At 43.1% G+C, this 14,443-nt stretch overlaps 1 protein-coding gene across 5 annotated transcripts in view; it reads left to right on the forward strand.

Moving 5' to 3' along the window:
* Window positions 1-1,732: 1,732 nt before the first annotated feature.
* Window positions 1,733-14,443, forward strand: part of LOC122543283 (formin-like protein 3) — a 174,794-nt gene continuing 162,083 nt past the window's right edge. For all 5 annotated transcript variants that reach the window (XR_015755755.1, XM_087985579.1, XM_087985580.1 and 2 more), the window contains exon 1: window positions 1,733-2,193. Coding sequence is in view for 4 of the 5 variants with exons in the window: in XM_087985579.1 (XP_087841705.1) it covers window positions 2,080-2,193 (114 nt within the window). In the remaining variant the exon portion in view is untranslated. The remainder of the gene's footprint in view (window positions 2,194-14,443) is intronic.

Below are 14,443 nucleotides of genomic sequence, written 5' to 3' on the forward strand. Positions count from 1 at the left end.
TAGGGGATATGACTACTAGCTACTAGCATTTGTTGCCTCCGAAGCGTAGCCTTCTGACAGGGCCAGTTGAGAGCCAACCACGTTGCTCTGGGTGTGGAGTCACACGTAGGCCAGGTCAGGTGAAGACGGTAGATTTCCTTCCCTAAAAGACATTAGTGAACCAGATGGGTTTTCATGGTCACTTTCACCGAGGCTACATTTACATTACAAATGTTATTAATTGAACTTAAACCCCACCAGATGCCATGGTGGGATTTTAACCCACATCTGGGAAGCCTGCTACACTGGGGAAACAGGCCATTAAGCCCAACAAGTCCACATCGACCCTCCAAAGAGTAAACCACCCAGACCCATTCCCCTACGTTTACCCCGACTGATGCATCTAACCTACAAATCCCTGAACACGATAGGCAATTTAGCATAGCCAATTCACCTAATCTGCACATCTTTGGACTGTGGGAGGAAACCTGCACAGACACTGGAAAAATGTGCAAACTCCAGACAACCCAAGGCTAGAATTGAACCTGGGACCTTGGGCTGAGGGGTAGCAGTGCTAACCACTGAGCTCCTTTTTAGGCTACAGAAAGGAGGGGAAAGTCAACTTTGGAGGGAATTTACGACAGTAATGGATTGCAGCAGTTCAAGAATGCAGCTCACTACCACCTTCTCAAGGGGCAACTAGGGACAGGGCAATAAATGTTAGCCGAGCCAGCAACCTCCATATTTCGTGAATAATTTTTTAAAGCACAGGGAGCCTCTACAATTCTACAAATGCCGATATCTGTTGGGTAGTACAGAACTTGAGTACTGCTGAAATAAAGAGACGTGTTATCAAAGTTTTTAATTTTGCACTGGTCAGGACAGAAGGCCAAAATCTCAAAGGAAACATCATGTTACATTGCACCAGAATTTAAACTGGCAAAGATACATTATAAATTGTTAAACAAAAACAGAAAATGCTGGAGAAACTCAGCAGATCTGGCAGCATCTGTGCAGAAAGGGATTTAACTTTCCAAATAAAAACGCAAAGAACTGTGGATGCTGTAAATCAGAAACAAAAACATAAATTGCTGGAAAAGCTCAGCAGGTCTGGCAGCATCTGTGGAGAGAAAGCAGTGTTAACGTTTCGGGTCGAATAATCCTTCCTCAGCAGTACTCCGAAAGTTAGTGCTTCCAAATAAACCTGTTGGACTATAACCTGGTGTTGTATGATTTTTAACTTTGTACACCCCAGTCCAACACCAGCTCCTCCACATCATGGCTTCCTTAGAATTAACTTTCCAGTCTGGTACGGCTTTTCTAAGAGGAGGTCTGGCATTCTTGCAGTTCTTCTAAGAGTCATAACTGTTTCTCTCTTCACAGGTGCTGCCAGACCTGCTGAGTTTCTCCAGCATTCCCTGTGTTGGTTTCAGATTTCGCTTTGATTCCAGTCTAAAATTAATGCTCCTTTGAGATTTGGTGTTTTTGCGATTCTGTCCTGATGAATGCAAAAGGATGAAAGAAAACACATTTGTTTTACGGCGATATTGAAACGGCAAGAATGAATGTTCTCTGCACAATCAGCAGAACCGCAATCCCCCACATCTGCATTGCGATCCCTCCCCAAGCTTTGTCACCAAGAGTGATGGACAGATAGCAGCACCAATGCGAGTAGGGCTCCCTCCCGAATTAGTGAATGGGCGCGTACTCGGGCGCACTCCCTGTTGCTTAGAGCGGAGAGACTGGCGTTGAACAATGAATGGGGAAACCAGCGAGTTCTTATTTCCGAGGAACATGCAAGACAGCAGCTGAAATGATTCCTGTTGGACAACTTTCCAGTTCCAGGAAACTTATTTCCTTCGAGGACAGAGCGGGGAAGAGTTAAACCAGACAGAAACGTGGGGTGAAGGAAGGAAGCAAATATAATTTTGGACAAGTTTGGTTCCCTTGAAAGTTTGTGTGTAGTTTGCTGTTTTGGGGAAGCGGAGCAGACGGACGCTGTGGGAGGTCAATCTTTGGGTCTTCCCCACCCCTCCCCAAAACAAGGGGAAAATAGAGAACGGGGACATTTCCATTCCGTTTGGTGTTGTCCCGGATGAAATGGGAAATACTGGAAGTTTGGATGGGCAGACAAATCTAAGCGCTCAAATCATGCCACTGAAGTTACCGATGCCTGAACAATGCGAGCTGGAGGAGAGGTTTGCAGTCGTTTTGGTAAGTGAGATGTGATTTTTTTTTGCTGTTTAATTATAAGCCAGTCCCTCAGTGTCCCCCCCCCCCCCCCCCAATTCCCCCATTCCTCCATTCCTCGTCTGCCTTGTTTGGTGTCGGTCTTTTTTTTCCCCCTCTGATCTGCATCATTGGATAAGTCTCCGTCCTCTGCTCCACTAAGCACCCCCCACCCCTGTTATGGTCACCATTTTCTAGCTTTTTAATCCATGGAAACAGAAGGAGGGCACAAACCAGGTTGTCACCCTGATATACCTCAAACAGTGTGTCTGAGTTCACCCAGGCAAGTCGTGTGTGCCTCTGGAAAAAGAGGGAGAGAGACTTGCTCCATAGTTTGCATTTGGAGGCTGAATTCTAAGTTCAAACTGCTGACAGTTCAGTCCCAGCAGATGTTTGAGCGGGGAAACATAAACTTGGAGCCTACCTCTATATTATCTGATTTTGTTTCCTCTGCTGGTCACTGCCTCATCCCCTCCCCCAATTGATTTGCGAAAATTGACACACTGATACTCAGCCTGGGGGATTTTTCTGGGTTTTTTTGTACAAAAAACAAAAAGCTTTGTGCTGCTCAGGCTGACTTGTAAGCCGATCTGGGGGTTCCGAAAAAAAAAGTTTCAGTTTTCTTTTCCACAGGGTGCTCTGAGGGCAGACTGTGCTGGGTTGCAGTGAACTGGCCTTTCAGATCGGAGATGCCCCCAAGTGGGCAGAAAAGCTGGCACACTATCTCCTACCTTACCCAATACATTGGCCAGGGTGCACCAAATGCTGATTCTGCAGGCTTTGAGGAAGATGTCCAGATGAGTTCCGGCAGCTGATAGTATCTCTGTAACCAAATAGTTATGGGAGGGTTTGTACTGGTGGAGAATTGAGTACTATAACAGATGGCGGATGGGTATCATCAGTTCACCAGGCAGGCAGTCTGATCAATTGAATAACCTGTCCTCATTCAGGTTCTGACTAATTGTTTAGGAATCTTCTGTCAGAAAGCTGCATCATTACACACCACTCTCCTGACAAGTTTTTAACAAATTCTTTGGGATGTGGGCATCATTGGCATTTAGTGCCTACTCCAAATTGTTCTTGAACTGAGTGGCTCACTAGGCCATTCCAGAGGGCAGTTGAGAGTCGACCACATTGCTGTCGTTCTGGACTCGCGTGTAGGCCAGACCAGGTAAGGAGGGCAAATTTGCTTCCTTAAGGGATATTAATGACCCAGATGGGTTTTTATGACGATGGATAATAGTTGTCATGGTCTTCATCACAGATTATTCTAGCTTTGAATTTCATATTGATTAATTGAATTTAAAGTTGGTAGGATGTGTCCCCCAGAGCATTTATTCTAGGTTTAGGCCAAGCTCATGTCCAAGCCAGTTCACCCATCACCCCATATACACCACCTCAAATTTGATGGTTTTCTCCTTGTTTTCAAATCCGTCCATGGCCTCCCCCTTCCATATCTCTGTTTTAGAGGCAAGTAGTAGGACAGTGGCAATGCTCCTGGCCCAGTAATCCCAAGACCCAGCTGGGTGCCCTGGTGACATGTTCAAATCCCACCACAGCAATGAATTTAAAATCTATTCTAATGATGACCATCAAGCCATTGTTGATTGTTGTAAAGACGACTGTCCTTCAGGGAAATCTGCCCTCCTTACCTGGTCTAGCCTGCATATATAGCCGAGCAATGTGGTTGACTTTTAACTACCCTCTGTAATGGCCTGTGAGTCACTTGGTGGTATCAAACTGCACAAAAAGCCTTCTCTGCCCCTTGGAGATCTCTCTGCTTCCCTGGTTCTAGCACCATCCGTATTTGTGCCTTCAGTTGCCTGGGCCCCAAGCTGAGGAAATCCCTTCCTAAATCAGTTCACACCCTGCATACCCTCCTTTTAAGATGTGCCTCTTTGTTGCGTGTTCCAATTTCATTTCCTCTGACTTGGTCTCAGCTTTTGACTGATTAACATAATGTTAAAGTGTCTTGAGATTTCATTATGTTAAAGGCACCATATCAATACAAATCTTGTTTTTCTCGGTCGAAATCACTGATCCTTACTGCGATACAGCTCCCTGCAGATGGCAGCCCTCGGTATCTTATTCTTTGTGTGTGAACCTTAACTGTGAATATGGCAGGGCCTTTCCCATTGGGGCAGACATCACAATGCAATCTGGCCTACCGTCACATGTCTTCCATACAGTCACACGTCAGCACAGGTCACCACACAGGGAAAACCTTGGTTAATTTCCCTGCTCCGTCCCCACCCGGAGTCCAGGGACATTAAGGGATGTTGTTTCAACAGTGCTATAGGACACAACAAATCACAACTCAGGATTGGCACTTCCGAGCACCTTGGCATTGCACCAACTGGGTGTCTTGGGCATCTGTGGGAAAGGTTTGAATGCAATGAAGTACATATTGCATGTTGGGGACCTGCAATTCAATTAAACTCTGACCTTTAAAAGTAACATTGTCTCATATGGGGATACTGTGTTTAACGCAGTACAAGGGAGGAATCAAAGAAATGACGCCTACAACGTGGAGTTGTGAAAACTTGATAACCAAAAAACCACGTTATTGTTTCAAAGCTATTTAATACTTTCAGTACTTTGACCAGGTCTGATTTCTTGTATTGAGCAGTAGCCAAGAATGGAATCCAATTCTTAGTTCGTCCCAGCTGGTGCATTGTGTATTCCCAATGATTTTGCTTTTTCTGTGTAGATGTTATTGGTGGCTTTGTGCTGGAACAGTGCCTGTCTTTTGTCTCAAATAAGATTAACAACTTGCATTTGTGTAGTGCCTTTAATGTGATCAAACATCCCAAGGCACTTCACATCAGCAATGTCAAACCTAATCTGATACTGAGCCACGTGAGGAGATATCTGGGCAGGTGACCCAAAAGCTTGGCCAAAGAAGTAGGTTTCAGGGAGTGTCTTGAAGGAGAATAGAATAATTCCAGAGCTTTGGGTTTTGGTGGATGTTAATGATGGGGTTGTAGTCGTAGCCCTGCTTTTCTTTTCTTTTCTTTTCCTTTCCTAGCCCAGAGATACCAAGGCTCCTTGGATGGCTGCTGACGCCATGACAGGAGGGCAGAGCAAGGTGAATTTGAAGCTGGGAGTTTGTTGGCTATGCCATCACTAACCGTTAGCTGTGGCTCAGTGGGTAGCACTCACTACTGAGCCGGAAGTGATGTGGCTTCTATTCCCACACTGGAAACCACTACACAAAATCCAGACTGACACTTCAGTGCAGCAGCGAAGGAGTGCACCAGTGTCAGACGTGCTGACTTCCAGATGAAACATTAAACTGAGCCCCTGCCTGTTCCCTCAAGTTTTATTTTTGCTTGCTTGGCATTGCCATAATTTATTGCCCCTCCCTAACTGCCCCTTGACAAGGTGGTGGTGAAATGTCTTCTTGAACTGCTGCAGTCCTTAGGGTGTAGGTACGTTAACAGAGCTGGTAGGGAAGGAGTTCCAGGATTTTGACCCAGCGACACAAAAGTAATGGGTATATATTTCCCCATAGTGGCTTGGAGGGGAACTTGCAGCTGGTGGTGTTCCTATATATCTGCTGCCCTCAACCTTCTAGTGGTTGTGGGTTTGGTAGGTGTTCTCAAAGGAGGCTCAGTGAGTTACTGCAATGCATCTTGAAGATGGTATACACTACTACTATTCAGCGTTGGTGGTGGAGGGAGTGGATGTGGTGCCAATCAAGCAGGCTGCTTTTGGGTGTTGAAACTGCACCATCCAGGCAAGTGGGGAGTATTTCATCACATTCCTGACTTGGGCCTTGTAGCTGGTGGACAGGATTTGGGGAGTCAGGAGGTGAGTTACTCGCTGCAGATTCTTGTAACCACAATGATGGTAGTGAACAATCCCATAGAATTATTGCGAAGAAGAGCATAGTAGTTCTCCCTAATATTCTAGCCAATATTTATCCTGCTTTATCCGGTCACCCATATTTGACCATGGAAACAGATTATCTGATTATTATTCGCTTTCTGTTTGTGGGAGCATGCTGTGTACAAATTGACTTCTGTGTTTTCTGCATTACTTCAGTGGCCACACTTCAAAAACACTTGTATGTCTTTGAAGCGCTTTGGGAGATTGTGAAAAGCTGTATATAAATGAAATCCTTTTTTATTTTAAGCTACTGGGATACAGTAGCAAAGTTTCAATGAAAGGATACTATACAGTGAAGTAAACCATGTAATTGCTAGAGTCAGCCACCTCATGGTGAATCTTGCTGAATAGGAGAAGCATGTTGCCAAAGCTTTTTATCTGACACCCATCAGAACCAACATAAGAAGGACAAGTTGCAAACAATCACAACAATTTTAGACTGCAGGGGAAAAGCATGCTGATTGGTTGGCAGGTTAGCTTTGATTGGCCATGGTATAGTCAGTTAGAAGGCAATGGGGGAAACTGTAATTGTAATTCGCAACAAAACACAAAGCTTGAATATACTGTCCACAGTGAACGGATCCCTGCGTACATTGCTTCGAGCAATTGTAACTGAACCATGTTATGAGCTTGATAGAGGATTTTAAATTGACATAGTGTGTATGCTAATATTTCTCCATAAGATTGTCTATATTAGGAAGTGTGGTATTTTGAAGATGTGTGCAAAAGGATATGCAATTTTGCACAGAGGACAAGGTGTTGAACATCTAGATGACTTCATGAGAACAGTTGCTTGGAGACTGATTGATTGAGAATGCCTCTTGAATATTGAAGGAATGTTCAAATTTCCTAGTCTTTGCTCCGCCCTTTGTGTTGGATTCAGAAATGACCCACATATACTTTACCTTTCTCTTCAATGGCAGTAGGAAATTCGTATGATCTCCCAGAGTTAATCTGAATAGTCAAGTGTAATTTCATTCATTCTTTGCACTAAATTCACCCATTTCTGTTCAACTTTCCCTTGGACAGAGGCAAGAGTAAATGGACTATAAAGGCTTCTATTTAGTTTGAGAATTTGAAGAGTGTTTGAAACTGCTGAAGCTCGTCAGCATAACCTGTCTGAAAAGGAATGTGAACGCTTGGTACAATTGGTAGTTTGGTGATTGAATTGTATTTGGATTTCCTGGCTGAATGTTCACGTGGTATGCTTGGCTAGGATGTTACCATATCGCAGAAAGTAGTTTTGACTGCCTACATGGGTATTTTCTCCTAAAAGATGAAGTGCTTTCTAGACTTTTCCGACTGTGACCCCATTTTGAGGTTTGAAAATTGTCGTGGCCCCTCCATGAGGACTTAGCGAGCAGAGGCCTGTTTGAGAGGGCACTTGGCTGCTCTGAGGAGCTCAATGGCAGTCATTGCTGCCTCAGAGTTTGGGATGTTCAAATTTCAGTTTGTGCGGATACAAGCACTGGAAAGAACATTTATGGCACCAATAATGCAACTTTGAGCTTTGTATTCTCCTGAGTGATAAAAATGTGTGTGTTTTTAAGATGATTTAAAGGAAGTGAAAAGAGTAGGTAGAGAGAAACTACGTCCTCTGTGGGATAAGGCCAGAGAAGGGGCAGATCCTTAAAATTGGAGTCAGGCCTTTCACAGGTGATGTCAGAAAGCAAACAAAGGGAATGGGACAGGTATTCCTGTGGTGTGTCCCTACCTCTGACCCAGGAAGCCTGTGTTATAGCTGCACATGCCCCAGAGATGTGTGGTAACATCGAAGTGGATTGACTAAAAAGTGTCTAGTATAGGAATGTGGAACTATCTTTCTCTGCTCCCCCCATTTTAAAAAAAAACTGGGTTCAATTAAAACTTTCAAAAATCAAAATTTAGATTTCTCTATAGGAAAGGGTAATGTAAAACCATTATAGTCCCAGAGGGCTGTTCTCTCATGCGTGTGTGAGACAGAAAGACACACACACACACACCCCTGGTGGTGGGTTTAATCTGAGTTTCACCACAAGGTGGGCAAGGGTGAGGAGGCAGGAGTTTCATTGTAACCTCAGCTCATATGGGAATTGAACCCACATCGGTGTCACTTTGCATTGCAAACCAGCTGTCCAGCTAACCAAGCCACAGGTATGAATGGTTGAATGACTACTTCTTTTCCTATATTTGTATTCTTGGGCATTATTACAGACTTGTTTGCTGCATAAAAATAGATTTGACTTTTTTCTGGTATGAGATCGTGAGGTCAGGGCACAGAGCAGCGAAACAGACAATGGACAAAGGAAGAGTATGAACAAAATACTATGGAAATCTGAAATTAAAAAGGAGAATGCTGGAGAAACACAGCAGGCTTGGCAGCATCTTTGGTGAGAGAAAGACAGTTAATGTTTTGAGTCTAATATGACTCTTCTTTGCTGTTCCAAAGGACACTTTTTTTTCTAAAATGTGTTCCCCCTCCCTGATGGAGTGAATTTAACGATTTCTGGATCGTCCATCTCCAATGCAAACACATCTTCCACTCAGTGGATATCAAAATAATCTGAATTAACAATGTGCTGTACTGATAAAAGAATCTGATGGAATTTTACAACATAAGTTCTGAAGAATAGTTATAGTGGACTCTAAATGTTAACTCTGTTTTTCTCTCTCAACAGAAGGTTCTAGGTTCAGGTCCTGGGGCCAAACTCTAGGCTGAGGACTTTGTTCAAATTTTTATGCTTCCTGATTTTTCCCTCCCCAGTGAAGTCAGCTCAATGAAGTCTGTCTATATTAGTTGGAGCAAGTCGGCATTTTAGTCATGTCTTTAGATGAGCAGTTGAAATGCCATAGCATACAAAGCTATGGGACTACAGTAGATCGGGAGAGTGTTGACTGGTGTGGACACAATAAGCCAAAGGGCATCTTTCCATGCTGTAAAATTCTGACTCCATGCACTTTTGGAGAGGGCACAGATTTAAAGTGATTCACAAAAGAAACAGATGCAAGTTGAGAAAAAAAACTTTCACCAAGTGAGTAGTTAGGATCTGGAATGCATTGCCTGGAAACAGCAGGTAAAATTGAGACATTCAAGAGGGGTAATGGATGATTATTTGGCTAGAAATAGGGTATGGGGAATAAGCAGGAGATTGTCACGAGGTAATGATGCTCATCTGAAGAGATTGCACAAATATGATGGGCCAAATGCCTGCCTCCTGCACTGTAACACTTGTGTGATTCTGTGATTTTTGGATCAGGCTTTGAATCAAGGCACCATCTGTGCTTTCAGTGCTAGAAAAGATCCTGTGGCGCGATTTCAAAGAAGAGTGGAGGTAATAGTGGTCAAGAAATTATCTGGTTGCTATGTCAAGGCTCTTTGTGGAATCTTGCTATGCGCATATTGAGTACGGTGTTTCCAACACTGCAACAGTAATGACTATCACAAACTGCCCACTGACATCATTCTGTTTGCTGCCTGACAGCAGTGACCAAAACATCAACAGCTGAATTATAGTGCTGACTGTATGAAATGTTTTTAAAAATCTTTTCAGCCTAGGCCTTTGAAAAAGCTAAGCGAATCCTGCACTTTGACACGGATTGTGTTGTCATGTGAAGACAATGGCTTATCAATTAAGTAATGGGATTTTCATCAGTGACTTCCTGTCATCAGACGCAGAGTGAAACCGTGCATGCGGCCTTATATTTTGTCACCAGCTTAACCACATTGCTAGACTGGAACAGGCCACTTGTGGCACTCTTACTACTTGGCTTAGTCAATCTTAATGAAAGTGGGCATGCAGAATTGATTTTGATGCTAAAAGCTCTCTTCTCTAGCAAGACAAACAAAACCTGGATGAAGTAATGGAACTTAATGAATTTCGTACAAAATAAAATGCTCCATTCGGGAAGAGAATTAACCTTGTGCTGTTTGAAAAGCCTTGAAAGATTATGAAAGGGTTAGATAGGGTCACCTTAGAGAATATGTTTTCATCTGTGAGGGAGACAAGAACTAAGCACTGAATATCAGTTAGTCACTTGGAATTCCTCACTGCTATAAGGTTTAGGCAAATAGCATTGATGCATTTAAGGGAAAGTTAGATAATTAGCTGCAGGAGAAAGATATAGAAGGTTATGGTCATAGGGCTTTAATATCATTGGTAGAATCAGAGATTGAGTGGGGCAAGGGGAAATGTACAGTCAGTTCTGTTAAAACGTGCATTTCTTCAACGCAAATTGGCTATAATGAGATTGAAGAATTTAGACCATTACTCGTGGAACACAAACTTTCCTTACCTGTATTGGCTATAACATGATTCTGGTCCCGTTGATTTAAATGATGCTGCTATTACACAATATTCTCATAACGCAGGATCGCATGGGAACAGAGATATTGCATTATATCAGAACAGATTGTAGTATAAAAGGGCTCAGCTTGATATTCTAATGAGAAACAGTATACATCATCACAGGAAGTGATACAGAGACTTGCTGTCTCTCGGGGTGGGGGAGGTGGTTGGGGAGGGAAAGAGGGGAATAAGCACTGGCACTATCCAGTTGGGCTGAATGGCCTGTTTCTGGACACTGTATCTGAGTCTATGAAAGTATTTATATCTCTGACCTATACCCTCCAGATCTGTGTAACCTCCAACAATCCTGAGTTCTCCATATTCACTTAACCTGTTGCCTCAGTTTGCATAGAAACGTAGAAGATAGGAGCAGGCGTAGGCCATTCAGCCCTTTAAACCTGCTCTGCCATTCAGTATGATTATGGCTGAACATCCAAGTCAGTCCACTGTTCCCACTTTCTCCCCATACCCCTTGTTCCTTTTACCCCTAAGAACTCTCTTTCTAAAGCCTTCTTGAAAACATTCAATATTTTGCTTTCTGTGGCAGTGAATACTAAACTCTCTGGATGAAGACATTTCTCTTTATCTCATCTAAATGGCCTACTATGTATCCTTAGACTGTGACCCTCTGGTTCTGGACTCCCCAGTCATCAGGAACATCCTTCCTGCATCTACCCTATCTAGTCTTGTTAGAATTTTATAGATTTCTAGGAGATCTGCAGTCCAATCCAGTCTCTTTTCATACATCAATCCTGCCATTCCAGGAATCAGTCTGGTTAAGCCTTCACTGCACTCCCTCCATAGGCAGAATATCCTTCTTCAGGTAAGGAACCAAAACTACAAACAATACTCCAGGTGTGGTCTCACTAAGGCAGTGTACAATTGCAGCAAGAATCCCCCCTCCTAATTTCCATCCCTCTCACTATGAAGGCCAATGTACCATTTGCTGCCTTCACCACTTGCTGCACCTGCAATGCTTACTTTCAGTGACTAGTGTACAAGGACACCCAGTCTCATTGCACTTTCCCCTTTCCCAATCTACTGCTACCTCGTTCTAGTTGTTATCATCCCACCATTAGTGGCTGTGCCTTCACTAGCCGAGGCTCTCCGCTCTGGGATTCTCACTTCTGTCTTTCCCCTTGTTTTAAGATGCTCCTGAAAGCCTACTTCTTTGACCAAGCTTGTAGTTACCAGCCCGAACATCTCCTTATGTGGTTCAGGGTCAAATTCTGTCTGATGTTTTTTATTAATATAAAGTCATATGGCATTTCACAAGAATTCATCCTTTAGTTAAGCCTGCATTCATCGCATTTGTAGTTTTTGCATGCTACAGAGGGACCATTCAGCCCCTTAAAGCCACTATGACATTCAAATACATTACTGCTGATTGAACCTCATTTCTACATATCTGCCTTTGCTCCAACTCCCTTGATGCTCTTTGCCATCCATCAATCTTACTCTTAATATCTCCATTTGATTTCCTGTATCCAGTGCCTTTTTGGGGAAGATGATCATAATTTTCAGTATCCTTTGTGTGAAAGTGATTCCTCATTCCACTTCTAAATGATCTGGTTTTAAGTTTAAGAATATGTTCCTCACTTCCTTCCCCAACACCTGATTCCTCTACCAGTTTTTCTCTCTACTCGGTTGAATCCTGTTAAGCACCTCAGTCAGAATACCCCCACAATCATGAACTCTGTGTATTGTACAAAATCCTCCTGATATCTGAATGCTGGCACACTCCTGCAACAACTGCAGGCTATAATTTATTAACCCCTTCCTGACAGTTTCACCAACAGTGATGGATTCTGCTTGCTCTGTAAATGGTTGCGATTGTGAAACAACTTCAACAGTTGGGAGATTGACAAAGGACAAAAAAAGCAGACTTGCCAATTTGACCCATTGTGCCCATTGTTCTCTCAAGATAATTTTGAGAAGGAAGTTACAAACATATAAATTAGAAGCAGGAATAAGCCATTCAGTCACTCCAGCCTGCTCCATCATTCAATAAGATCATGTGATTGTTATCGCAAGTTCACTTTCCTGCCTACCCCAGTAATTGCAGAGTCTTGACTAACAAGGGAGTCACACTACCTCTGCCTTAAAAGTATTAAATGACCCAATGTATGCAGCGCTCTGGGAAAGGGAATTCCACAGCCTAAGAACCCTCAGAGGGAAAACAAATCTCAGAAATTGGAAATCCCTTATTTTTAACTGACCACCAGTTATTGCGTCAAACATTCTTTCAGTATCCACCTTGTCAAGTTCCCTCAGGATCTAGTATGTTTTAATAAGATGTCCTGTCATTCTTCTAAACTCCAACAGATACAGACCCAAATGGTTTCTCCTTTCCTTGTACGATAACTCCCCCATCTTGGGAATAATTCCCATGAACCCTCTTAGGACACCACTCCATTTAAAGCAAGTCTTTCTTAAATAAGGCAACTAAAACTGAATCCAGAACTCTCGCTGTATACTGGCTGTTTTGTAATGAGCTGATTCTGGTGAGTAAAAGGGGAAATTTTCACAAGTGCAACTTTGGAAAAGCACAGATTGTCCCCACCATGAGGTGATGCTCAGCTCCCTTTTTTTAAAGAGCAATCTGGGCAGCAGCACAATGTCAAGTCATATGACACCAGGTTATAGTCCAGCAGGTTTATTTGAAATCACAAGCTTTCGGAGTGCTGCTCCTTTATTAGATGAAGTCAAAGAAACCTGGTGTTGTGACTTTTAACTTTGCCCATCCCTCAGGCACTTCCACATCATGGGTAGCAGGAGACAAAGTGGGTGTCTTTTCTCGACAATCCAGTCCTGATGTTCCCTGTTACTACAACATACAACAATATTACTTTCTCCCTTATATTTTCTATTCAACCTTTTCAGAGATATTATGACGCACCTCTGGCACAAGTTGGGGGTGGGAGCTGTGTTGAAGGTTGGCTTCTTGGGTCAGAGGTAGGGACACTATCACTTCATCGGAAGAGCCCCCTCGTTATAATGGAAGTGGGTACCAGTTGTGAGCAGATTTAAAAAAAAACTAAGGGCGCTTTCTCTTTAGGAAAATTAGTTTTCAAATGTAGAGTTGAATTTAAGGTTCACCAGATGGTAGGATTTGAACCCATGTCACAGAACATTAGCCTGGGCCACCGGATTATTAGTTTAGCGGCATTACCACATTCTACTTTCTCTCGTTTGATAAAGGCACACATACCTCTAAGGCTCTGCTACAGTCATTGAGTTCAGTGCAGATTGAATATTGAACATGGGGCAATCCTCGTTTGCGAGATTCCCTCACACACACCGTATCTCATCAAGTTTTCAGAACTTCCAGAGTATGCGCACTAGGGACCCTGCCTGTCGTCGCTTTGCAAACGTGTTGAAAATTACTAATCTTCAAATCGATGCACGTTGTGCGTGGCGTAGGAAAACTGTGCTCTTTTATTTAAAAAAAACGAGTATCCTGGATTTGAGTTAATCCACAGACTTCTGACCTCACACCAAGTTTAATTTTCTGTTCTACCAATGACGTAACTGAGCCGGTTTCCCCTTTTTTTTGCAGGGGAGTTTAATGTACTTTTTTGAATGTGTTAACGAGATGATTCATCGTCCTGTTTTGTGTGGGAAGATCACACTTGGCAGAAAGCTGACGCAGATAAATTACTTGATGAGCCGTTGCGCAGTTTAAAGTCTCGAGCCCAATGGCGGGTAAAATAACGGCGGGAAAACTTTTAACTGGCAAGCAGTGAAATCGGTCTGTTTTATAATCTGACTTGTTGTGGGGCCTTACTGTAATCTGACCAAATCCACCGGCCTCAGCCTTGGTTGGTCATCAGTTGAAATTTGCCAGATGCTTTATTTTAGTAGCAGTAGCATTGTCTCTCTTCATTCATCGACGTTTCCTAGCCTGTGCTTAACAAATACAACATACGTTTGTGAGGTACGTTTTGACGGAACAAAGTGTTCCAAGGCTTAATGTGGCGATGCTCCTCAAAGTACTGTGTTTTGCTGGGGTGCAGTTC

The sequence above is a fragment of the Chiloscyllium plagiosum genome, unplaced genomic scaffold (assembly GCF_037043375.1).
Source record: "Chiloscyllium plagiosum isolate Xiang-an unplaced genomic scaffold, Cpla_swu_hap1 HiC_scaffold_53X, whole genome shotgun sequence".
Taxonomy (NCBI): domain Eukaryota; kingdom Metazoa; phylum Chordata; class Chondrichthyes; order Orectolobiformes; family Hemiscylliidae; genus Chiloscyllium; species Chiloscyllium plagiosum.